This window comes from Chlamydotis macqueenii, chromosome 2, assembly GCF_036417535.1.
Source record: "Chlamydotis macqueenii isolate bChlMac1 chromosome 2, bChlMac1.mat, whole genome shotgun sequence".
Classification (NCBI taxonomy): domain Eukaryota; kingdom Metazoa; phylum Chordata; class Aves; order Otidiformes; family Otididae; genus Chlamydotis; species Chlamydotis macqueenii.
The window spans coordinates 51180510-51206773 of record NC_141557.1 but is presented as its reverse complement, the minus strand read 5'-3'; the positions used below and the strand labels follow the sequence as shown (position 1 = coordinate 51206773).

Here is a 26264-nt window from a genome sequence, read left to right as displayed (position 1 = left end):
ATGGCTCTTTTTGCCAAGACTTTGCAACGTACCTTCTGTCTAGGAATTGATTCCATAGTTAGGTTTTATGTTTAAAGACAATTCAGTTATTCTTTCTCGGCTTGTTGTCTCTGCTGGGATGGTATAAGCCCAAACTTAAACTGTAACTTTAATGTTCACGTCCATGCCCTTTGTATTTTCACAGTCACAGTATGTTAAAATACTCCTTAACTTTCTTATTCACGTGTTTTTCTGCCTCCTCTTTGGAGTATTTTATCCCTGTTTTCTTCCATGTGCTTTAAAGTTCTTGAGACTTTCATGGTTTACGTAAGCTAGTGTAGTAATGATAATTTGCTTTGCATATTAAAAAAGCATTTCAGGAATTTGATACGATGTCTGTAAGAAATCATCTAAATGAGAATGACTAGACTAAGGAGGAGTCAGGCATATGTTGTTGTCAGTGTTTTGGTATCATTTGAACATAAATAAATTTTATGAATATTTAACTCTAATTTCTGTCATCTCCAGGTGAAGTCCTCACAGTGAAACTGTTTTTTGTGGGCTTCAAGCAGCGCTTGAAGTGTCCTTTTTAAAAGACTATTATAAAATTACACTTAAGTAGAAAATTCATTTTGAGAAGGCAACTTCTCACAGGAAGCCTAATAGAGAAGTTCAAAACTGCCGAAGTTCCTAAAGAAAATTTGGCTCCAAATTTGAGGGAAACTGAGGAAACTTCAAAGAGTAGTTGAAATGTTTGGCAGCCTAGTCATTGTAAGGAGCCAAGGTATGCTGGATCAGAGGACAAAAATATACCAATCTAGATTTTTTTTTTTAATCTATTTGTTTTTCCAAAAGAAAATATATAAATGCTAAGATACACCACTCAGCAATCTATAAGGATTTAAAATAAAGGTGTTTTATCTGAATCATGGTGTTTAATTAGTCACTGGATTTATCCTTCCTTATCTCAAATCTTTTGAACCCATTTGTACTTCTGGCCTCTGCGCTCTCCTTGTTATATGAAAAACAAACAAAAATCTTTATTTCTCATGTACTAGCTCATGACTTTTTGACTGAGTGCATCCTGCAATACTAGTTTTTAAATGTTTATGCAATTCATTCTTTTTTTTTTTTGCCATTCAGTACTTCATAAACGGCTGTTTTATTTCTCTAAATGTAGAAAAGTAGGCCATAGACAGTGCTGAGTATAAAGCATTTTAAAAAAAAAAATCTGTGAAAGGAAATATGTTTTGAAGGGTTTATGTAAGACAGGGACTTGCAAGAGAGTAAGGAAAGAGGGAGTTTTAATTCAACTCAATTAAAAAACGTGTTACACCATACTGACAGTGTCTCCATTCTCACATACAACACATTTGATTGTCAGTCTGTCCAGGAGGGGCTTTTTAATTGTCTGCGCTGCCAGAACAGTTTCACTTCAATAATACTAATAGTAGTTCATTTAATTAATGAATAAATAATGTTTTCCCAAATAGACCCTTAATAGAGTTAGGTACTATAGGATGAAATCAATGTTTGGGGGTTTTTCCCCACACAAAGTCAAAGATGCTGCTAACTTTTGCATTACTGATACTCAAATGCTCTGCAATTTGCTTCTTAACATTTGCTTTAAATATCAAAGTATTATTGAATTTCCCTTTCCACGTGTAGCCACATTTCCTTGCCACATGTAGCTGCTTACAACTCCTATTTCTGACTCAGCATTTAGGGTGTTCTCTTTTAACTGTAACATGAGGATATGGGATTAATATCTGTTTTGTTTCTGTTACTGGCAATACCTGTAACCCTAAATTTTTTGGTCTAGGTGTTACTTTCTCTGAGGAGAAAATCTAATACTGTATTTTCTTGCATTATGTTGAGGTTAGTTACTACAGCTCCAAAATTTGCTGTGTTTTCTGCGCTCACAGACTCTTCGTAACTTTTTCCATAGCTGCAGCGACGCCATGAGCAAATGAAAAAGAATTTGGAGGCACAACACAAAGAATTAGAGGAAAAGCGTCGCCAGTTTGAGGACGAGAAAGCAAACTGGGAAGCTCAACAACGTATTTTGGAACAACAGAATTCTTCCAGGTAAATTGGAGTCTTGTTCTGCGTTTCACAGTAAATGTTTTGTGGCTTTCTGCTAAAAGACAGTTTCTATAGTAATAATGGTCAGTGGTGGTCAACCACTAATGAAGTGTCACTTAAAAGCCAAGAAAAATCTTGAACTGCTTTTAGGTATATGTGAGCGTATATAAGAAATATTGTGAAGATTATTAGCTTCTAAAGCAGTTTTTAATCTGCAAAAAACACTGTACCCATACATAACTAGATCTACCTAAAAAAAAGTATATATTTATATTTGAAAGCTCAATTACATCAGACTTCTGAGGGATGGAGAGTTGCAGCTTTGAGAATTAAAGCATTTAATTCTCCTAGTCCTTGGATGTGATGATGTGATAAATGCATTGCTTGACTTCATGTGGTACAAGTACTGTACATAATAATTCTCGTACATTGTATTACAGCCAGTAAAGCTTTATAAAATTCATGTTTTAAAAGATGAACATTAGTGATTTCTTAAAAACTCAGAGCATGTACGCATTATTTAACAAACTTTTTAAATATCGTTTTAGAACCTTGGAAAAGAATAAGAAGAAAGGGAAGATATTTTAAATGCATCATTTTGACCACCAGTTATGTATTAGTTGCCAGTATGCCAGCCTGGACATCAGTGTTTGTTGGATCCGTTTGACCAATTTTGCACCAGTTGTATCCATAGTAATGGATTTAACAGCATGACAAATTTTTGTTAATTTTGATGGAGAATGAGATGCCTTGAATTGTCTAGGGTGTTGTGTACTTGGAAAAATAACAGCTCTAAGTACCTTTTTTTTTTAAAAACAGATGTCATTTTAATGCAAAAGAAACCATTTTACTGTCGTACAATCATGTTCTGGTGGTTTGACGGTTTACAGGATATTAAAAAAATGCAAGGACTCTAGACGGTTTTTAGTGAGGATAAATTGCTATAATATGATGCGAACAATGCTTCTCTATTATTATAATACAAGAATTCCATTCAGTGCAGCATATACAATAATGTAATTTAGTCTAACACAGTTGACCCTATTTTTTGACACTTCCATTGTTTAAAAGTACACATGGAAAAACAAAAGTTGTAGGCTTACAGTGCACCTAAGCTTTTTATAACAACCCTTTTATGTTTTGGATTCTTTAAATATATGCTACTCTCATTTAGTAACTTCTTTAGCCAGAAGGATCTCATTACTGCTTCATTTTTTGTAATAACATTTAACTTAGATATTTTTCCATATATTGGCCCTCCTAAATAGAATATAGCTTCTTTCATATGGTAGAAACCAGTGAGTAAAACTTTCCTTTAATTCCCTTTTTACATTTTATGGTAAGTAGCAGGAAAACACATTTATAGGTCATTTCTAGGCAAAATCATGGAGTTAACTACCAACCTGTTTCTACCTGTGTGCAGTCTTTCTTTATTTTACTAGAAATGGGAATATGGCCTCAAGAAAAAAAAAAAAAAATCACCGTTTCGCATTTAGCTGTATTCATATACTGCATTTCTGTATTTTTGTTTGTATTGTAAAAAGTCACATAATAAACAATGTTGTGATGTAACACGCTGGTGTGTCAGAAATTTTAACAGAGTTAAACAGCCAAACATTTTTCTGGGAAATGTTTGAACTTTCTCTGTTCTGGCTGGACTTGATTGACCTGTGTATTTTATTTGTCCGAGGAATTAGTTGAAGGTATAGAAAATGCCTGTGCATTGCAGAATTGTTAGAAAATCCAGTTTCAGTGGCTGTGCTCAGAATTGGTGAAACAAGGATTTGTCTTGCCCAGGAGAGGGCACCCGGTGTCCACACATGCTGTGCTGGGTCCTGCTAGCTCCCAGCTTGCATGCATCTCTAGTGAGGTGCTGTGTAAGGACACATTTGTGGCCTTTTCGGGTACTTCTGTTAGGCTCGTTGGCAAGGGTGGGTTTTTTTTGTTTTGCCTTTGTTTTTAGTTAATTGTGTCAGTTCTAGTAAATGTAATAGCCAGGAACTTGATATTTAAAATACAGCTGCTAAGTTGCTAAAAAATTGATGGGGACTTCTAATGTCTGTCTGTGCCTATAAAACAATTAAGAATGTCTCAATTTTTGCAGATATCCCTTGTATTACCCCTGCTGTCACTCTGTTTCTGTTCATTTTTCTTTGACACGAGTTATATTTATCAGAAATATAATTTATTCAGCTAGCTTCCCAAAGAAAGTAAGGCATTTTCAGTAGTCTATATAAAGGCCTCCTTATAACTAATTTCAAATGTGCTGCCTATCTCTTTTCAGAAAGACACTGATATATTAGTAAGTGGACATAGCTTTCCCTTTCAAGTTAACAGAATTGCAAGGTCTCATCTTTTAATACATCACGGAGGATGTACACTGCCTGCATCTGCCCCTCAGCCACTCAGGTTTCAGTTTAATTCAATAAATTGGATAATGTAAAGAACAGACAGAAATTACCATAATGGACAGAAGCTGCACATTCTGAATTCCTTTTAGGATTCATAAAATCTCAGGATATACTTTATGTTGATATGCTACTGCTTTAGTGTTCTCATTTGCTCTAAAATAGGGATTTCATTTATCAGGAAACTCGTGTTACTCATGCTTGTCGTCTTTCTGCTCACTGCTACTCTATCTTCCCACACATATCCTCTGGGTAATCAGAAACTAGTAAATGCTCTTGTTAGATCTTTTGTATGAGGGCACATAGATATTCTGTAACATAGCATTTGTATTTTGAAGGAAAATTTTAAACCATATAGAAATCAAGTGTTATTGGTGCTTTTCTGAAATGGAGCATTGTCTTTTTGGGAAGACTTGTCACCTCTTAACTTCTTTCTTGAGTGCTTCGCCTTTTTATGGCAAGCTTGGGCTCACCACAAGAGTATGTGTTTGCCAAAAATTAGATTTTTTTTTTTGGTCAGACTTTCTGCACACTCTAGTTCTGAGGGATCTTTTTTTTAAAAAAAAAAAGAGAGAACAGGAGATGAGAACCTGTGCAGCTTGCAATGTAGTACCTGTGTAGCCAATAAAATGTCTATAAGCTAAAGAGGTACTAAGATATATCCCAGGAATTTTTTTTTCCTTCCACTGAATAAATCATAACTTAAATGTGTTAGTTCTGTAAAGTCAAAACTCATTTTACTTGCTAATGAATAGGTACTTAAATTTCCCTGTATTTGTGTCACAGCTCAATGTGCAGCAGAGGCTTTGTGGTGTGTGTGCTAGTTGGTCAGAAACCTGTTGCATCCAGATGTCACTGGACAGTAACTACGCTTCTCTCTTGTTTCCCTCGTGGTATGCTGTCAAACAGTACCTGCTCTGCTGAGGCACAAAATAAGAGGTACCAAAGGGCAGTTCTATACATCTGCTGCGTGTTTCCATAACAGAAGTTGTTAGAATAATATAGTCTAATCTTCAGGCAGTCGTGAGGCTGGAAATTTTGCTACTGTCTTCTAGAATGAAGATCTCAATTTGGCTTAGAATGTGTTCTGTTGAAGAAGGTACCAAGGAAGGAAAAATAATCATGGTCCTGTCAAGCATGGCACTGCAAACAGCCCTGTTGAGTGTGCAACCACACTAGCCCATACATTTATATGGGAGTGTGGGTATATTTACTTTTATATAGCATATGAAAATGCATCTATATTTTTATATATGAAAAAGTGAATAAAGACTGCAAACCTGGGACTTTCTTCTGATGTAAAATACATACCTGTATTGGGCTGCTTCTCTGGCTGACCGCGATTCAAGTTCAGCATGCCAAGTATCTGGGTGCTAATACTGCTGCTTCCAGCATGAAATACGAAGTGCCAAGTTTGGATGGAGTGGTGGTGTAGTTCTGTTTTCACTGCAGTTTTCCCATTCGGTAGTCAGTGACTGGCTGATGTCCTTTCTGACTCCTTGAAAGGCCGCATGTTGGACCTCTTGAGTTCATGTGACCCCTATCACCAAAGTATTCCTTGTGGTCAGGCTGCTCAAGCAATACCAAAACCATTCCTCAATTTGTCACTCCAGGGAGTGAGGCAATTTACATCTCCCCTTCAAAATTTCCAGATTAAGCATAAAGAAGAGATTCTTAATTGTTTGAGGACTGGGTTTTGTCTTCATTGATTCAAGAAACCGTTCAATCTTATTTAAATATAAATGGCTTAAAGTATTGATGCTTATAAAGGTTTCAATACAAGTAAATCAATATGGAAATCAAGAATTGGGCTGGATTACCAGTTCATGCTTTGGAAATAAGCAGAAAGCGTTGCTGAACTTGTGGAGCAAAGCAGTATATCAAGGGTTCATCTTCCTATGTGTGCAGCGCAAGCTGCTTTTGTCTTTGGGTAGTGAGGACAGGCTGTGTTTAGGTGCCCAAGGTAAGGATACGCTTTTCTCTGAGGGCTGGCTGCTGAGGTTGCTTTTGCATACTGTTCTTGGCTTTCCTGCCAGCTTCACCTTAATGTTGACAAGCCTGTCTTAAAGCAGTTTGTTTCTCCACTGCCGGCATCCCAGTTTCCTGACCTTTTGCTGTTTAAGGCTCGGCTAAGGTGATTACTCCCTTCTCCGCAACCCATGCCTGCTTCATCCTGTGTTTTGAGTACCTTGCTCTGCCAGGTGGCTGCTGGGTTTGGTGGCCAGCCAGCATGACAGCCTGCCCCTGACACCAACATCTGCTGTGTCGCTCTTCCTGAAATGAGCTGCCCGTACCAGCCCCTTCAGGAATGGCACGCTCTGAAGCTTTGCACCATGGTGTAGTTTTGACCACCCATGTATGCCATGGTTACTTCTCCCAGAAACTACTCAGCTGTTGCTCTTGGCAGCTTCCTTTACTTCCAACTTGTCACAAATGCTCATCTTGAGGAATGTATGCTAAATCCTGGTAAAAGTGATAAGAGGTCATCTTCAGAGGGTGCGAATGCGGTTCCTTCCCCACACCTGGATTGAATCATCCACCAGTTCTGGAACAAAGCACTGTTCCCATCATCTTGGTTTGTTGATACAGGTTATTGGCTGTCTTTGACTACAGACAGCAGTGAGGGAACACAGTAAACAGAAGGTCTTTCCCTTACTGTGGGCACCAGGATATACAGCTGTGAGATCAGAGAGTTTGATTCGTTCATCAGGTACCCACAGCTGCCTGGGGCATCCCCACGTGAGCAGGCCGGGATGCAGGAGGGTATCTGTGACTACAGGTGGGGGCCCAGCAGCTGCACTGGAAAACAAGTAGAAATCTTTATCCATTCCCCTCATGATTGGGAAGGCAGCTCTAGTTCTCTTTCTGTGATACATCACCTCTGTCATCTGAAGAGGTCTCTGAGGCAGCTGAGATGCTTGTTTTGTGCAGCCAGAGCAATTTTTTAATGAAGGTGATCATCTTTCAGCTTGCCCTGGGACAGCTAGACCACAGAAGTCAAGAGAAATCTTGCAGTTTTGCTTTATTAAGAGAGTATTATTCCTCTGGCTTCTCTGATACCGCTCCCCGCCTTAGTCTGCTCACAATAATCTTCATGGAAGCCAATTAAAAGAAATGAAAAAGCAATCATGTTACGATGACCAAGGCAGATTTTTGTAACTTATCAAGATTACTGAGCGGGGAGAGGAATCCCTTTGCTGCTCTCAAGAGCTTCTAATTTAGATACCTTGAAAATAATTGGCTCCTCTCCTTTGGGAGCTGCTGAATCACTTCTCCCCAGACTTGGACTCATCCATATGGTTCTCACAAGGGAAGTGCGATGGTGAAGTTTTGAAGTCTTTGCCGATTTGAATGTCACTTATGCTTGAGGAGACACTGTTAAAATTCAGAAACAGTTTAATACTGCTGCCTTCTTCCTAGCAAAAGCAGCCCTGGTCTGGGGGCTTGAGCAAAGATTAACTGGAGAATTGTCTGAGAATTGTGCCAACAGCCTTCAGGCTTCCACTTGGCCCATAAAGTTCCCTGAGAACTTGGGAAAGTCACTTAAATGTAGTTTTCTTCAGTTTTCCGTCTGGAAAACAGAAATTCTGATCTCCCTGCAGAAGCAAAAATATCTTGCAGGGGATGAAGGGGCATGAATCTTGGCAAAACGAGTGGAATGGGTTTGGCCAGCTTTTGTGGCTGAGTGTCCTGCCTCCTGGTAGCCCGGCTGGTTTTACTTCATTTCTCTCTGACTACCAAGCCACTTCTCTCGCAGAAATGTGGGCCTGTTTGTTTAATCCTGTACAAAGTGTCTGTGCTCTTTGAATTGCAAATAAGGGCAGCAGTTCAGCCCCTGTTCCTAGTATGTTCAGGTTATGCACTTTTTACTGTTCTTTAAAAATAATTTTGAAAGCCCCTTCTTGTCTTGATTTCTGCTTTTTGTGCCCAAGATTTGGCTGCTCATCATCCCTGAAGATCTGCACCTGGTACTAAGAGGCACTAGGAAAGAAGTAGCAACTGGGCTCTACTGAAGGCTTTGCAGGTGACGTTTGCTTGCCATGGTAGCCCACCTGCTTTGCAAACTTCTTTACAGTGAAGAAACTGCAGAGAAGGGAGTGTTTCGTGGTCCGTTGTGTTTGCCAGCGGTATGGTGGAAGAGGAGTCACTGACTGGCTGAGTTACAAATGCAAAAAAAAAAAACCCGGGAACATGCAGTAGTACCCCTCTCTACCTGCCCCAACCAGGCTATTGGCCTACAAAACAGTTCAAACCCCAGAAATGATCCACACCCCGGGGAACCAATGCCTGCCCCTATTTAAGCAGCAGGTGGCAACATCCACTGCCTTATGAAATTCAGCTTTAGGTTTACAAAGGCTTTATTTTTCCTTCTCTTGGAGCAGGAGAAACCTCAGGCTCTGTTTGCAGCCTCTGCCTTTCTCAGGAGCACCTTGCCAGTGCCTCCAAAGGAGAGTCTTCAGAAGCACTGTGGGGAAGCATCTTGAATTTAGCGCTCTGGTTCCTGGTTATTGAAGGTGGGTTTTTCCCCTGTTGGTAAAATGGCTTTCACTGAGCGCAACCTAAAGTGAGTCGGTGGTGCGTGAGGGCACGCAGGGATGCCTCCACATGTACTGAGAAACGCTTTCCCTACATGGAGGGGTAGGTAGTAGGTTTGGGAAAGATACAGGAAAAAAGCTTTCCCTGAATTCATGGATGTGCACAGGTGTGCATTTTAATGGTATCTTAAAGGGGCAATTTAGGAAAATATCTCCACTTTCCCATTCCCAGCATTTCCCTGCAGGGCAGTTTAGTGACAGCTCACCTCCAGGACCTTCCTCTTCTTGCCCTTGTTTTCCCAGTCTCCTGCCTTCCTCCCCCAAGCTGTGCCCTGCTCCCCCAGCCCTGGCTTCTCCTCCTTCTGCTCCTACACTGGGAAAAGATCCCATGGGGCTGCCCCCACCGCAGACCTGCCATGGCCTCATTCCCCTGTCCCAGACACTCTCCTACCATTCTCCTCCACCTCCTCATTGTCCCCTCCTGCCATTCACCTCATCTTCTCTTCCTACTGTGCCTGCAAAAGCTCCTTGTACAGAGGTTTTTGTTGCTCTGGTGAGCAAGGGGATGATGAGGCAAGCCAGTCAGTAAGTGCTGTGCTGGGTGAGCAGCATTTGGCCCTAATGCACTCCTGTTCACAGCTGTTCCTCATGCACTGCAGCAGTCTGTGTGCTTTCTCCAGCCATTGAGCACAGAGACTGCTCAGCTGCCCCACCTGAGACCAGCTCTGGCCTGCAGGGAGAGGTGTCCCAGTGCTGAGATAGAATCATGGAATCATAGAACAGTTTGGGTTGGAAGGGACCTTCAAAGGCCATCTAGTCCAACCCCTCTGCAAGAAGCAGGGACATCTCCAACCAGATCAGGTTGCTTAGAGCTCTGTCCAACGTGGCCTTGAATGTTTCCAGGGATGGGGCATCCACCACCTCTCTGGGCAACTTGTGCCAGTGTTCTACCGCTCTCATTGTAAAAAAATCTTTCCTGATATCTAATCTGAATCTACCTCCCTCTAGTTTAAAACTGTTACCCCTTGTTCTATCACAACAGGCTCTGCTAAAGGGTTTCTCCCTGTCTTTCTTGTAGGCCCCCTTTAGGTACTGGAAGGCTGCTGTAAGGTCTCCCCAAAGCCTTATCTTCTCAAGCCTGAACAGCCCCAGCTCTCTCAGCCTGTATTCATAGGAGAGGTGCTCCAGCCCTCTGATCATCTTTGTGGCCCTCCTTTGGACTTGCTACAGCAGGTCCATGTCTTTCTTATGCTGAGGGCTCCAGAGCTCCAGGTGGGGTCTCACAACATAGCGTAGCAGAGCTGTCATCCCATGCATTTGGGATGCATCAGATTGCAAGCTGGGTATTCACCCAGAATGAATTTTAAAAGCATGACTCTGTGTGCCTTGCTTTTGTTGCCTCTAACTGTGCATCGAGTTTCTGGTTTAAAGGATGTTGGTGATGCTGCTGTTCTTTTTGGCTCCCACCACTAAATCTCCGCATCCTCCTGAAGTCTTGCGTGGGTCTTAGTGGGTCACAAGCAAAATGCTTTAAATATGAATTCAGGCTTTACCTTGAAATATCCTGGCACCCTGTTGATGTTGCAGTGGTTAGATCTAAGATATGCTGGCTGTGGCTCTCTGGCTTTACTGCTGTCCTTGGGACCACAAACTCATAGCTAGTCCACTGCTGGTAACTCGGGCGTCTTTTAGCCTCAGCGTCTGGAAAAGCTGCTGTAAACCCACTGAGCCACTTCACTGTTTGTTTCCATGTGCTTCATCCACTGCATTGCTCAGCCTCAGACTGGTGGGATGAGGAAGGAGATTTGGGATTAATCCCAAAAGGGAGAAGGCTAAAGCTAATTTTTAAATGGGAGCTGCTTGCAGAAGCCTAGAACTATGGCACTCCTGGCAGAGGAGGATACAGGCAAAGGGCCCAGGATCCAGACAGAGTGGTTTAGTGGTATGATTTCTAATTAATCAAAGAGAACACTTCTATGCGCTCCTTCACCTTACATTTGTTGTTCTTCTGAGGCATACTCAGTCCCTGTTGTCCAGCTCTTCCATGCCTCTGCCTCGCAAAAGCAAAATGGTTGTGGGTATGAAGCATAAGGTAGCTGGTGATGTTAAAAAATGCAGTGCTTTTAAAAAAGCAAACAAAACTGCCCAAACCCTTGGCCACATCCCCTTACTGTAGTGCAATTCTGTCTGGCACTCCCAGATTTCAAATCTGTGAGTAGCTTCTTATGGTAAAGAAGATGACCTGCTGCATAGAATGGTGCAAACATCTACACAGGAGGTTGAGCTCTAAAAAAAATGGAGATGAGTATTCTGTAAAAAATATATTCTGTAGAGTCATCTTGTTTGGGTCATTGGGGGATAGCATTGAGGGCCAGAGGTAAGGTCACATTGTTTTAAACGTAGAGGAATTAACAAAATAAGGGAGCCTATTATGGAAAAAGAAGCAGCCAGAAAATTAAGTCAGATCACAAGATTTTGGTACAACAAAATATCATCTCTGTAGCTCTTCAAACAGTAAATGCTAGCCCAGGAATTCCTGGAAATTGTGGAAGAGACACACATGACACTGATTTAAAAGGTACTAAAGTATTTCTGTCCATAAAGACAGATGGTCAACAGTAGATACCTGAAAGCCTGGGGGATTTCATTTGATATGGGTGAGGAGGCCAGTTTATTAAGTCACAAAGTGATTAGAGGTAGTGGGGTTCATTACGGGCACTGGCAATAGGCATGCTTCCACTTTCTACTTCATCTCCTGCTGTTGTCATGGTTGTTGTTCTGGCATGTGATTCATACTACTCTTTGATCAGCTTTCCATTCGCCTCAAACTCTTCCTTTTAAAATCTGCTCTTACCATTAACATTGTTTTTCCTAAATACTAGGTTTATGTGTCTTCCGGTCTTTCCGTCTACAAGGACAATCCTCCTCCACATGAAGCTATGGAAATGGGGTTGCATGGAGAAAGCATGCAAACAAACAGCCCCATTTACTTAGAAATGTAATTTTCCATGGCCAGAAAAGGCATGAGCTTAACACCTGCTCCTTCCTACTTGATGATTTCAGTTCCTCTTCCACGTGCTCTTCCTGCACCAGAATCCATAATCCATAGTCCTGGTTGGATGTAATGCTCTGGATCAAGTCTGGGCTTATGGCAGAGAATGTGGCCCATGCAGGTCCGCCTGAGCGGCAAGACTGCACGTGTGCCCGAGCGCATGGAGAGGGCTGGCAGCTGTCTTTGCAAAACTGCTGTCACCTACCTTTGGAAGGTCCTGGAGATCACGGGAGGTCCTAGTGACTGGAGATAGGCAAATGGCACACCTGGCCTCAAAAAATGCTGAAAGGATCTTTATGCAATTCAAGGAGGACAAGTTCTTGTTCAATATCTTTATTGATGACCTAGACGAGGGGATTGAGTGTACCCTCAGTAAGTTTGCAGATGACACCAAGTTGGGTGGCGGTGTTGATCTGCCTGAGGGTAGGGAGGCCCTTCAGAGGGATCTGGATAGGCTGGATCGCTGGGCTGAGCTGAATGGCATGAGGTTCAACAAGGCCAAGTGTCGGGTCCTGCACTTTGGCCACAATAACCCCATGCAGCGCTATAGGCTCGGAGCTGAGTGGCTGGAGGACTGTGAAGAGGAAAGGGACCTGGGGGTGTTGGTTGATGCTCAGCTGAACATGAGCCGACAGTGTGCCCAGGTGGCCAAGAGGGCCAACGGCATCCTGGCCTGCATTAGAAATAGTGTGGCCAGCAGGAGCAGGGAGGTAATCATCCCCCTGTATTCGGCACTGGTGAGGCCGCACCTCGAGTATTGTGTTCAGTTTTGGGCCCCTCACTACAAGAAAGACATTGAAGCCCTGGAACGTGTCCAGAGAAGGGCAACAAAGCTGGTGAGGGGTCTGGAGCACAAGTCTTATGAGGAGCGGCTGAGAGAGTTGGGATTGTTTAGTCTGAAGAAGAGGAGGCTCAGGGGAGACCTCATTGCACTCTATAGCTTCCTGAAGGCAGGTTGTGATGAACAGGGGTTTGGCCTCTTCTTCCAGGCAACAAGCAGGACCCGAGGAAATAGCCACAAGTTGTACCAGAGGAGGTTTAGATTGGACTTGAGGAAAAACTTTTTCTCTCAAAGAGTGGTAAGGCACTGGAACGGCCTGCTCAGGGAGGTGGTGGAGTCGCCGTCCCTGGCAGTGTTCAAGAGGCAGCTTGATGAGAAGCTACAGGATATGGTTTAGTAGCTGTGGCAGCAATGGTAGTGGGAAGACGGTTGGACTAAATGATCTTATAGGTCCCATCCAACCATGTGATTCTATGATTCTATAAGTGCCCAGTGCTGCAAGTGGGAAGGATCAACCCCTGACAGTGATACTGGGGAGGGGCTGGCTGGGGACCAGCTCTGCAGGAAGGGCCTGGGGGTGGTGGGACAGGAGCTGAGCATGAGCCCCCAGCTGCCCTGGCAGTGATGGAGACCAGCAGCATCCCACCCCTACGGGCAGGAGCATGGGCCATAGGTCAAGGAAAGGGGTTTTTCCCTCTACCCTGCACTTGTTAGACCACGTGTGAGTACTGCATCCCCCCAGTACATGATGGATGTCAATGAACTGTAGTGAGTTCAGGGGAGGCCCCAGGGTGGCTGTGCAGGTGCCCAGGAGGCTGTGTGGGCTCCGTCCCTGGAGGTTTTGCAGACCTGGCTGGATCTGGTCTCAGCTTTGAGCGGGAGGTCGGACCAGAGCCCACCCCCACCACTGTCCCTTCCCACTTGAATCGTTCTGCACCCCTTAGGCAGCTGTAGTGGCAGTGGAAAGGACAAAATCCTGAACTAAACAGATCTGAAATTCATACCCACATGGAGCACCCCAAACTGGTGAGAGCGTTACAAAGTCCCAAGAAGGGACCACCTGACTGTGTTGCTGCTGTCCGTGTGTGCACTTCAAAGAAATAAAAACCACACAGAAAATGTAATTGCCTTATAAAGGTATCCAGTGTCTCAGAAGCAAGGATTTTTAATGCTGCTTAAGGAGCTATTTGAGACCGATGTCTCCAAAACGGCAAGTTGGTCTGTTTGTCTTTATTTACATGAGCTTCTGTAGAGATGCTGTGTGTTCTATACCGGATATAAAAAGCTGGCCCTGGTTTTGCATGGTAAACAGCAATGCACTTCGGCTGCTGGTGTCCCCGCTGGCCATGGCCTCGTCCCATGACTGTGCCGGGTTTCCTGAGCTCCTGAAGTAGCTCTCAGCCTTTTTGGATAATCACCTCATTACTGGCGGTTTCTCCCAGTTTCCTGGGGGAGGTTTGTTTGCCTTTGCTGCTGTGATTCCTCCCACGCTGCCGTGATGCCTTGCAGGTGACCAACCCAGCAGCTACCTCTGGGGAGGGCAATGCCCTTTGGAGCGGCCGGGGCCACAGCCAGAAGAGGAGCATGGGACAGATGACCACAGGCACCCTTCTCTGTGGGCCCCTGGAGCAGCCCCCGCACCCCTTGGCTGCAGGGAGAGCACAGATGTCCAGACCCGCCAGCATCCACGAACCATAGCTCGGCGTATTTACGTCACGGCATCTGAGTGGCATTTGTGCCTAATCCCTGCAGAAAGGCAGCTACCATGCCAGATGTTACAACTCCACTGACTTAATTTGGGATTTGGGGGCTGGCACCTGCCACCCCTGCCACACCCCCCAACAGCAGCCGCCGGAGGCAAGAGCATCCACCACAGCTCCGGGCCCCTGCACAACACCTTGTTCCTGGGCACCGCTGTGTCTGCACAGGTGCCCAAATTTCCAGCAGGCAGCATCCCGCCTGCAGTGCCAGCTGTGCTCTGGCCCTGGCTGAGCGCCAGAGGATGAGCACAGGACTTGGTTTTCGGTGCGCTGAGCCGATTTGCTGCATGCCGTGAAGGGATGGCATGCTGGGCTTTAACAGAGAGCTGCTTTCCTAGAGGAGGGATTTTCGTCAGGGATATTAACTCCCTGCTGGCTCAAGCTAAATGCTTCAATGTCTTAAAAATATAGACATCCTTGTGAATATATCCTGAAGGCTGAAGAGTTCTTTGGGCTTCAGCACACACCAAGAACCATCCTTTACACCACAGTCTTGCCAGAGTTTGGGTTTGTCCAGAGAAAAGTCAGGAGGTTACATACTTTTCCTCAGATGGCCATCACTTTGTCAAATAAGAGTTTGGGCTCACTGAAACCCCAAGGGATTTCATGCACCTTGGATTTATTTTGATGCCTCTCAACAAAGGCGATGAGTTCTGTCCCTCTGTTCCCCTGTGCGTTAAACTGAATGGGCTGGTGGCCAGGTGGCACCCACCAAGGAGTGGGTGTGCAGGTGGACCTTCAGACATGGGCTACTGATAGATGGCAAGCAGCTGATGAATAAGCTGTGCATAAAGCACTGCCTGCCTTCTCTGCCCCAGTCACATCCGGGATCAGCAGCTCAAGCTCCAAGTGACACCAAGGATGGGGTGGTGCAAGGGGCTTGGGGGAAATGTCACCAGCACCGAGGGGGCAGAAGTGCTGGTGACTTTCAGGTTGCTTTAGACCTTCAGATGTCTCCTCTGACTCCGAGCTGAGCTAATGCATGGAAATTAAGTCTCCGTCACATGCAAAATCACCTGTTAAGTGAAAAGCTAAAGGCTCTGCTTGTTCTTGGCTCCTACCCGACTGCAATTTATCTAATTTTCTCAGGAGGAAAGGAGTCACCTATTGCCTTGGCCCGATCCCAGTCTCAATGATGTCTCTTCTGCCTGCGTGGGGAGTCAGCTGAAGGGATTTTTCCATTCTGTGCTAAGGCAGGGTACTGCTGACACAAGTCCCACCTGCTGTAATTGTCTGCTGGGGAGAGAGTCTCCCAGCTCCAGAAGGAAGATGCTTGGGCCCAGTCTGGACTGTGGGGCACTTCTGTTTCAACCCCCTCCTTTTCTGTGTCACCGGAGAAAGTTAGTTCAGACCAGGTTTTCCAAGTCTGGAAAAGCCAATGGATTTTGCATTATTTTTGTCCTTAATCCACATTTGCTGTGCCTCCTAATCTTCTCTGCTGTTGTTTACAGAAGCACTGGGGGGGAGGAGTTCAAGCACCCAGCTGTGGCCGTGATGCTGAAGACTAAATCCTGTGGAGAAAAGCTGCAGTTGGGTCAGCTGTGGGCTTCCTGGGTGTCAGGAGCTGGAAATCAGTGATCATGGTGGCAGGCCTGGCTTCTGTTCCTGGCTCATAGCAGCCCTGGTCACTGGCTCACGCTGTGGGGGCACCAGCTATCCTGCCTGGAATGCCGAAGGAGGAAGGTAAAAATGCCTCCTCAGACACATGCTTGAGGGATTCCTGGATGGAAGATGCTAAAAACAGCACTACGGTTTTGGACAAGTAATGCTGTTGGCAATTAGTCTTCCTCCTGGCTTTGCACTGAAATGGAGGTGTAAGGTTAAAGCAGCGCTGCCCTAAGGCAGCATGACAGGACCTGAACTGGGAGACATGCCTTTTTCCAGCTTTCTTCCTGCCTTAATGCATCCCATCAGGAGATCTTTGTGGCCAAAAAGGGTGCCCTGAAATCATGAGGCTGGCCAGGAACAGAGCAGAGGCAGAGCTGGACCAGCGTCCACTGGCCTAGGACACCAATGGTTTATACAAGAAAGGGCATTTTAATGGTCAGAAATGGTCTGAATAGACATCCCACGCATATAACAAAAAGAAATTTCCAAGGAAACAATACAGTGGAGAAAAAGCTGCTTTTTTTTTCTCCATGGGGCAGGGGAAAGGGGGAAAGTTTCTGCTCTCCCAGAGCTGCTTTGCACTTTCCTGAATCACCACATCGGTTTGGGACCCCCTCCCAGGAGATGCCTGGGGTTGAGGAGGAGCTTGCCCTGCCCAGGAGGAAAGATGCTCGGCAAACATGGAGGCTATGCATCTCTGGGATGTTCCCTAAAAGGAGGGAAAATGAGAGATGCTATGCCTATTACAGTCAAACCCAGAGCAAACATTTGGGAAAACCTTTTACACAGGAAACCAAGAGAGCTGTGGGATTTCTTTCCTGTTGTATAAATAGTCTTTTGTAAACCATAAGCTTCATCTGTGTTTATTTGGGTTGTAACTACTTTTTAACAATACTAAAATGAAGATGGCAGGAGACGGACAGCCAGCCTCTGAAATAAACAGGCAGTAAGAGCAGGCAGAAGGCCTTGTGTGATCCCACTCCAACGAGCTGCAGGAGCTGTCACAAGCAGATGGGCCATCCCACAACCACCATCCCCAGCCGCAGCTCCTCAGCTCCCCACACACACGCCCGTACCAGGGGGCTTGGGGGAGCCTGGCTGTGGGCAGCCCCTTCAAGCAGCTGCCTTCAGGTCAGGGGCTGAACGCGGCGGGGAGGCCAGTAACCTGCATTGAGTAGGACAAGTCCCATAAATAGAGCAGAAACCCTGTCATGGCCTTGGCTTCACTTAACCTTGCCTTCCTGCAAATGCTTCCTCTGGTTGCTCAGAGCCCTGCAGTGGCTGTGTTCCCCCTCAGTATAAATGCAAACAGATTTGGTAGGTGCCCAGCCAAATAAATGCTGAAGCAGCTGGGTTGTGATGAGAGCTTGCCAACCTTGGCCATCAGCAAGAAACCTTGTCTCTCACCAGTGCTGCCCAAAACCAGCAGTGGCCATTGAACGCCTCCAGTGATGCTGCTGCATCTCCTGCAATCACTTCTCCAGGCCCAACAAGAGCACAGAGCAATAAGAAGCATTGGGAGGGTGATTTATTAGCAGCCAGCTTCTCATTAACTCCTACAAGAGGAGCTTGGCCCCTTCCCCAGCTGGGGAAGGCAGCACGGCTGCAGCCAAGGGAACAACACAGTGAACACCATGTCCTTGGCAGCTCTGGATTTTGAGTTACTACCTTAGGAAGGCAACAGCCTGTGAAATACGCCTTTGAAATCCAGTCACCAGATGACCATTGGGTGAAGAAAGACATAGCTTGGGTTGCCTGCCTTGGGGCTGAGTGGCGGGGCTGCTTTCCACTGCTGACCCTCACCCTGTAGGCGAGCCAGCACTGTAGCCGGTGCTGCTGTGGGATCCTTGGCTCCTGCCTCCACCACCTCCTCGTGAGCCGAGCTGGCTGCTCCTCACACAGGGAGAAAGGTATCTTCTCCCAGGTGAGGTAGCTGAGAGACACATAACAGGGCAGCAGAGAGACAGCACCCCGATCCCGCTCTGCACTTAGACATGAGGTCTCTTGTCAGCACTCACTCGCGTTATCTTCGCTAAACCGCAAGGATGGGGGAAGCCAAATAACTTTAAAAATATCTGTCTACACACCGTGCAATGTCAGCTCGCTGCACTCCAGGAACAACTGCTGTGGAAAGCCATCCATCCCAGGGAGCCATTCTCACAGCGCAGGCGTGAGCCCAGCGGATGGGAGATCACAGGAAGGAACAGTAAATTAAGAACCAGCACCCTTCCCATTTAATTTTAGCAGCAACCAGTGGTGTTTACGGGAATTTTTTCTTCTTCTTCCTCTGTGTTCCTGTTGATTTCCTTCCTGGTGATGTTATGGCTTCGGTCAGCGTGACATGCAGGCAGATGAAGAGCAATGAACAAGCCCTTGCCTTTCCATGGCGAGGGACGGGCTGAGGGGCTCTGGTGTGGTTACTGATGTGGATTGCTTTGATCATTTGGGTGCCCACGCTTACCTTGAAGGATTTAATCTTCAGTGAGGCTGAGCACAGCTTTTGTTAAATCAGACCTTGCTAAGAATTCAAACCGTCCCTCTGAAACTGTATGTCCCCAAATCTCCATCCCCACCTGCCTGTGAGAGGCAGCGAGCCAAAGCAAACGCTGGCTCCAGGAGCTGCTCGTGTGCTGGCCCTCAGTCACAGGTGGCAGGCGGCAGCAGGGGATGCTCCCTGAAGATGGTTTCTCTGGGCACAAATAGAAAAGCAATCACAATTTTCCGATGTATTGGGCCCCGCTGGAAGGCTATCATGCTGCTCCAGACCATGCATCTTTATTAAGCTTTAACAGCACAGCCTGTTTAATTAACCCACCTGCTCAGCAGTGGGAAAGGGATGGCATTCTCAAGCCTTGTACATCACCTTTCCTAATGCCACACTTGAGACACGAGAGCTGGCAGCATCCCCCTCTCTGTCCCACAGCAGGGTGACGTTCCTTCTTTCCCTGCACTGGCAGGCAATAGCAAACCTTGCCTTCCCCCTCTGCCAGCCCCTGCCCCCACTTTCCCCCTCCCTTCTCTTTCTGGGGGAGCCTTGCCCTGTTAGAAAACCCCCATAGACCCATCTCTGACATGACAGGGCATTTGAGCCCCTCCTCAGAGCCAGAGGTCACAAACCCTTCAGCAGGGCCACTGCAGATGGGATGAGGCTGTTTTGGATATGCACCCACAGGCCTGGCCGGTGCAAGCAGTGGGCTCGGGGCAATCACTGCACGCAGGGAGGACAGCACAGCAGCCCTGCTCCCAGCCCAACACACAGATCTCTCTGCACAGTGCCGGTCACGGTCTACTATCGCATCTACCCGATTTTGCTGATCGGGTCACATAGGCTCACCTTGCCTCCTGCTGGGCTTTGCTCCCAGTGCTACAGAGGGGATGGGCAGAGTCATGGCAAGGAAAACCCCAACTCAATCCCAAATCCATCCCAACCCTCCTGAAGCCAGGGTGCTCCCCTGCTGCTTCTAACTCAAGCCATTCCCTCCCGGCACGTTTCTGAGGTGATAATTATGAGTTACAGCTGACCCTCAGCAGCTAGGACTCAATCCCTAGCAGCTGCCAGTTGTAGGAGCAGGTTATATAGGGACCTGAAGGCCCTCTTCCAGTTAAGGAGAAGAGTTTGAGGCTGTTTTAGTGCTGTGGGCAAGTTTCCAGTCTGTGGCAAGTTTCTAATCTTGTACTGCAGACCTCAGAAAGAGGTATTTCAGCATCTAAGAGCAGGGATGGCAGGTAAGCCACGCTGCAGCTAAATGGAGATGGTGGAGAAAATTAGGGTTTTAGATAAAAAAATGTTGCCTTTCATGTTTATTCCCTACAGACTAAACTCTAAAATTTTAGATGCTTATGTTCATGCTTTACATGCTTCTTTGTGAAGGATCTGGGATGCAAGCTGTTGTGTTAAAGCTCCTCACGCAGCATCTTTTACCTCCTAAATGTGCCTGGGGGTTGTTATCCCTGCAGTGGAAACCAAAACACAAGCTGATTATGGGACTTAGTGATAAAATGAAGAAGCGAGGTCTAAGGTTTTAAACCTCTCTGTTGTGGGGCAGCTGGCACGCAGCTCCATGCCTGGCCTGTGAGGAGCAAAAGGGTTTGTCTGGGCAGCCATTGGGAGCAAGGGATGGATGCAGGGAGGGTGCGGTGAGATGCTTTGTGGCTTGCCAGGAAGCCAGTTCAGATAGATGTAAAGAGTAACAATTTTCTGCCTGTGAGAGGGACTGAAAATAATTGTTCAGAAAACAGCCTTTGGGGATGGATGGAAGGTTTCTTCAGGCACCAAACCACCCATAGGAATGCAGCATGGCTGAAGGAGCATTTTAAGAGTGTTTGGCAGTGCTCCTGTGGGAGAAGCTGCATACCTGGATGCCTATTTCTATGCAGCTGAACTCAGGAAGCCATCAGTTCATCTGCTCTAATGACCTGGTCCAGCTGGTTCGTGTGTCTGTGCAAACTGGTGGTTTTCTGTCCTCTGGAGGCTTCTTTCTTTCTTATCTGCCCCCGTAAACCAGTAAAACAACTCTTATCATAGTGTTTTGAATGGAAAAGAGCAGGTGAGGGGTCCCAGATGGGATTTTGGGGTGAGTGTCATCTGCACCAGTGCTTTTGTCTGTGCTCCTTGTCTCTCATCTCTGGACAGACTGTACGGGGAAGGCATAGCTGTGTCTTCATGCCATGAATTACATAACACGTGTAAATCACCAGATATTCCTGAAGTGTTCAGCTCAAAAAATCCTCTTACCAGTCTCAGCCTCTGGAGATGAGGAGTTGTGTTGGTGCTGATGGCCATGTCCCCTCTGCTATTGAAGTTTTCATTCATCAAGCTTGCATGCAGCTCCTAGATGCTGCTTTTGGGTGATGGTTTCAAGCTGCTTTTGGAATAGCAAGAGCTACCAGATGCTTCTGGTATTGCACAAAGTGAAAAACCCTACTCTTGACCAGCCTTCAAGGAGAGAAAATGGAGTAGCAGTTTGTCTTTTATTCAACCATTGCAATGGCAAACCTCACCGCTGCAGTAGGCAATGCTCATGTGCCTCCCTCACTCACTGTGGGACGAGGCATCTTAGAGTTGTTTTGGTGGGAGATGCTGGGCAGGTTACTCCCTTTCCTTGATGCTGTTTGGGATCATCATGTGGGAAGTTGCTGCTGATTTGAGGACAAGGGACTTCAAAAGCCTCTGCGCTGAGGTGAGTCACCTCCTGCCTGAGCGGGTGATGCCCCAGAGCCTGCTCACAGAGGTTGTGATCAAACATGGCCTCACTTGCCCTGCTCAGGGGGCCTCTGATCTCCCTCTCCTATAAACAAGTGCAGAACTTCGGGTGACCTCGCATCTCTTCTGAGGAGCAAAACAAGCCCTCCCCTGACCCCACCAAAGTCTTGTCTGGGCAAGAACCGGAGTCTTTCCTCATCTGTCCCACTCGCTGGCTTCTGGTATCTTCCCACTTTTCTCACAAGTGAACAGCGCAGACTTGTTTTTTGGAAAACACTGTCGTTTTGTAATTTTTTTGGCAAGTGAGACAAGTTCTTTACACTTGTCTGAACTTTGCATTTGTTTAAGCAATTTACAGCCATGTCCCTTGGAGAGGTCATTTGTCCAAACCCAAATAACTGTGGGGTTGGAGAATAGCTGTCGGCCTCTCCGCTTGTGCCACCACCCGGGTATTGGCCACCCACGGGTGACGCAAGATGAGCTTAGCTTCACCCTGTTTGCTTAACGAGTCAATGAACCCCATATCTTTCCTGACTTCTGGGGTAACCTTTAAAATGAAGGCTGGTCTCCCTGGCCTGCCTGTCCCCCCGGCAGCAGCAGGAGCTGTGCATCTGTGCCAACCCCTTGGCAACGGGGCAAACGGCAAGCGGTCCCAGGGATGGACAAGGTTGTGTGGTGACCTATCCCCAGAGGCCCTGTAACAGTTGTTTTTATTCTAAATAAAGCCGCTTTGGAGATAGCAACAGGGACAGTGCTATCCCCCTTGCAAGCGGGACAGGCTCGTCCCAGACCTGGGACCAGAGCATGTCTCTCCCTGTTCCCAGACCAAGGCTGATTTCCTCTGGGTCTTGCCACCCTCCTTGTCTCACCCAGCAGCCTGTAAAATCTGGAGGAAATGGTCTTTTATCCCGTCCTCCATGCCAAAAATAAAAACTCTGCCAGGTGCGTAGGGATGCATGGGATGGGGCTTTTTCTGAGACCTAGGGTAAGGGACCAGGTGAAACATCTGTGAGATGGAAACAGCATTAGCTAGGATAGGGGTTTTCACTATTTATAGATACACAAATAATTGCTAATGTTGTTGAGCATTCTTAATACTTCCAAGAGGTCAGGCAGCTTTAGGGATGGAGAAGTCTCCTGCTGTCTCACTCCAAAAAGAGCTGCCTCAGCTCAACAGCATCTCTCGGAGCATGCAGGCAGGACTCCTGTTTGTTTGCGGTTTGTGACTGGCGGAGCCCTGATGACAATGACTTCTGGGCTCAAAATAAAAGAGGAAACCACCTGGAGCTAGAAGGCTGTGCTGGGCAGAGAGCCCTAAGGCTTCAATGGTGCAATCCACCTTGCCGGCTGGCGAGAGACGCGTTTGCTGGGTTGGCAGCCCCTGTGCATCTCAGCCCCACTGCAGAGTCTGATCTGGGGCTTACGCTCTGTGGTTGAAAAGTGAAAGACCGTCTGCCCTGAGCATTGCCAGGCTACTCGGCTGATTTGCATGCCAAGGGATGCTGGGCTTCCCAAAAATACCTTTGGTGAGTCTCTCAGCAGCCGCCACAGGGAAACGAAACCTTTCTCAGACACCTATGCTTTCACGTATATAAATACATGCCCATATGTGCATCTCCTGCCCGCCGCAACAGCCAGCACCCCGGAAACCCCAGCTGTGTGAAACATGGAGTCAGGCCTCTTGCTTTTTGCTGAGGCAAGCCCAAATTTCTGCTTTCCACTGTGTTAGGTAGCACTGCTCTGCTGTCTGGCTTGGGGACCCAAAACCCATGGTGCAGGGCAGGGGAGAGAAATTAACTCAAAGCCTGTAAAAAAACCTCTTTGCTCACAGTTTGACTCCTTTTGGGTTCATAAAGCAGCATCTTTGCTGGTGGCAGCTCCTTTCTGGGTGCCTCTTTGATGGGGCTGTGTGCTGTCTGCACTGTTATGCCCCATGTGTTTTTAGGTTTCCTGTGTAGAATGGCACAAAAGCAGAGGCACAATTTTGTTACAGATGTGCTAAAACACGGCAGAAGCTACACGGGCCCTTTTGCTCTCTGGAAGTGCCTTGAAGTGCCTGTGATGGGCAATGAGGAGTTTGGGAAGGTGGTGTTGGTTTTCACGGCATGGCCACAATGGCATCGGGGAGCTCATGGAGCTCCCCACACCGCTGATGGCAGGGTCAGAGCCTCCAGTGTGACTTGGGGCTGAGGAAATAGCCCAAACCACTGGCTGGGTGGGAGCTCAAACTGCACTGTGTCTTGCTGGGGCAAGAAGAAAACAACGTCAACACTGACCTCATTAAAACCCCCAGAAAAAGTCCCGTATTTTTTTTCTAGCAAAACCGAAACCCCAACAGGCAGAGCGCAACCCCAGCCTGGAAGATTGCCCAGTGATGCGTTTGTGAGCCCCAAGCTGGCAGGAGAGCCCTGCTCCCCCTCTGTGGAGCATTCCTTTGTGCAGGTGAGTGGTCCAGCCAGGCCATTTTTCACCATGGACATGTACCTGCAGCACAAATGGGAGCCCTTGGCTTTGCCACAAAAAGAACGCTCTTCTCTTTCATGTGGTAAGCTGGGGTTTCTGTTCCAGCCCCGGTGGGGCTCGTGATCTTGCTTTGAAAACTGTGGCTGGATTAGCAGCAACGGGCTAGTCATTCTCATTTGTCCTTTGTTGCCTTATTTACCATTTTATTGTCTGAGGCTTTCTCTATATTCCCTTCTCTTTCCTCCATCTCGAGTCCCACAGAGCCCTTTGCCCCCGTCTTCCTGCCTTGGCTTTGTCTTGACAAATCTTGTTTAGTCCTTTCACTCCCATTTGTTGGCTTTTTCACGTCATGCCCTGGATCGTTCTAGTCAAAACTCAGTTTAGAGGTTTCTAGAAACCCTTCTAGGAACAGAGAGAGGGAACCAGGGTGCATCTGTCCACCTCCAGCCCCGTGCAGGGACATGCACGCAGCACCCCACAGACAGTTCTAGCAGGGAGCGCAGGGTGACATGTGGGGCAATGTGCTGGCAGGGCTCTAGAGGAGGCTGAGGCTGGTTTGCTTGTGTGGGGTTTACTAGCAAGCACCACAGGACTTGCTCTGCTGAGCGTAAATTCCTACTTTTGCTCCTAGCTACCTGCCTTGCCACCTCCTCTGTGGCAGCGGTGGTGAAATGAGTGGCCGTCTAGTCCTTTAGATTTTCCTAGGTGTAATCATATGACAAAAACAAGCTATGAATCAGACATTTCTCAAGTGAGTATGGCAATCCCCCCTTCACGAGCAGAGCAGACCTGCTGGTGCCCAGCCAGCATCATGCTGCGTGGTTTGCTGCTTCGGCAGAGAGGGAAAGGCAATGAGTTCCCAAAGTGCTGCTTCAGACAGGAAAAACTCATGATTTAAAGAAAAGGAGAAAAAAAAAAAAAAAGAAAAAAAGGCAAATGCAGTGATGCATCTGGGGGCAGGGTGCCCATAGAGATAGCAGCAAGAGCCAGCCCACACTGTCTTCTCTTTCCAGGACCAAAGCTTCCAGATGTTGGGGCAGGTTCCCCATCAACAGCTGAGGCAGGGAGCGTGGAGGTGGTTGCTCAGGCCATCATTGGGACCCTGGGGCTTGCAGGGAACGTGCTCCCTACCTCATACATACCCATGCTTGAGGTCCCCTATAGCGAACAGAGAACTGATACTCTTGCAATAACCTGGGAGGTCATTGCCCTTGGTCTGAAGGAGAGTCAGTGGCCAGCTGCAGATGATGAATGAGCTGTTCAGCAGAGAAACATGCCATTTGGTGACCATCTAGAGCACTATTTAACATTTATGTGAGCAAAGTTCAGCCCTGCAGAAGGTGGCGCGTGACTGGCATCAACAAAAGCGTGAGGACAGCCAGACCCGAAAAGCATGGCTGTTGGCCCTGTCCACAGGAGGAGTTTCTCTGAGTGCAGCTGGCAGAGCTCAGACAGCTTGTGCTTCCTGATGGACTGGATCAGAATTGGCGACATATCGGATCTACAAACATGATATGGGGGACCAAAGGCCCCTCTAAGCTGAATATGGCTGTGAAGGAAGCCAGATGCCCAAGTTATGGCAAGGTTTCACGAGCTTAGGTTTCAGGAATCCTTATTTAAAAAACCACGTGCTACCCTGTGTAAGCAATAAGTTGGGAACGCACCAGCCCCTTGCAAGGAAGACCCGCCTATATTTTCACTGCTGCTGTGATTATCCTCCACAGCCACTAGCCACATGTAGCTCCACAGCAGCGGAGCTCAGAGAGCTTGATTTCACAACTGGGGAAGCCAAAGCAGGCAGGAAGGCTGGGTCACTGAACTCATCTCTCCCATGTCCCCATCCTCTGCTCCGCCTGATCAGCCTCTCTGCTGGCTGCTGCGTCTAAAGCAAGAGCAGCTGTTGCCTGTCATGGGAGCAGAAGAGTGGGGCAGAACATTGATGCTTCGTAATTAACAGAATTGTCCGAGTTTCTTTGTTGGCATTGAAATGTATTCTTCACATAGCTGCGCTCTCTGCATTGCAAAATGGTCACTACAGCTATTTTTATATGTATGTTCCCAACCATTTTTCCTTTTTTTTTTCTGTGCATCTGCTCCTTGCCTGATCTTGCTGGGTAGCCAGGAGTGAGAATGAAGTAAGGAAAGTGAAAATGCTGCAGTTTTCAATTTGGGCAGCTGTCTGCAGGCTTTCTCCAAACATTAAGCATACCCTGGCTGGTAGATCTCGACACCTTATACGTGTGAGCAAATCTACTTGTTGCTCATCCCATGCAAATGTTTCCCAGGCAAATGTTTTTGTTGCAGGCTGCCTTCAGGCAGAGGGCATACCTGGGTCCCCTCCGTAACCGATGGAAAGGCATTCATCCTGCATATGATTCTTCCTTAAAATC

At 46.8% G+C, this 26264-nt stretch overlaps 1 protein-coding gene across 2 annotated transcripts in view; it reads left to right on the top strand.

Annotated features, from left to right (window-relative positions):
• SEPTIN7 (septin 7) overlaps positions 1-3636 on the top strand; it is a 63534-nt gene extending 59898 nt beyond the window's left edge. For both annotated transcript variants that reach the window (XM_086742963.1, XM_086742962.1), the window contains 2 exons: positions 1928-2067; positions 2613-3636. In XM_086742963.1, coding sequence (XP_086599089.1) covers positions 1928-2067; positions 2613-2652 — 180 coding nt within the window. In that variant the 3' untranslated portion in view covers positions 2653-3636. The remainder of the gene's footprint in view (positions 1-1927; positions 2068-2612) is intronic.
• Positions 3637-26264: the final 22628 nt, after the last annotated feature.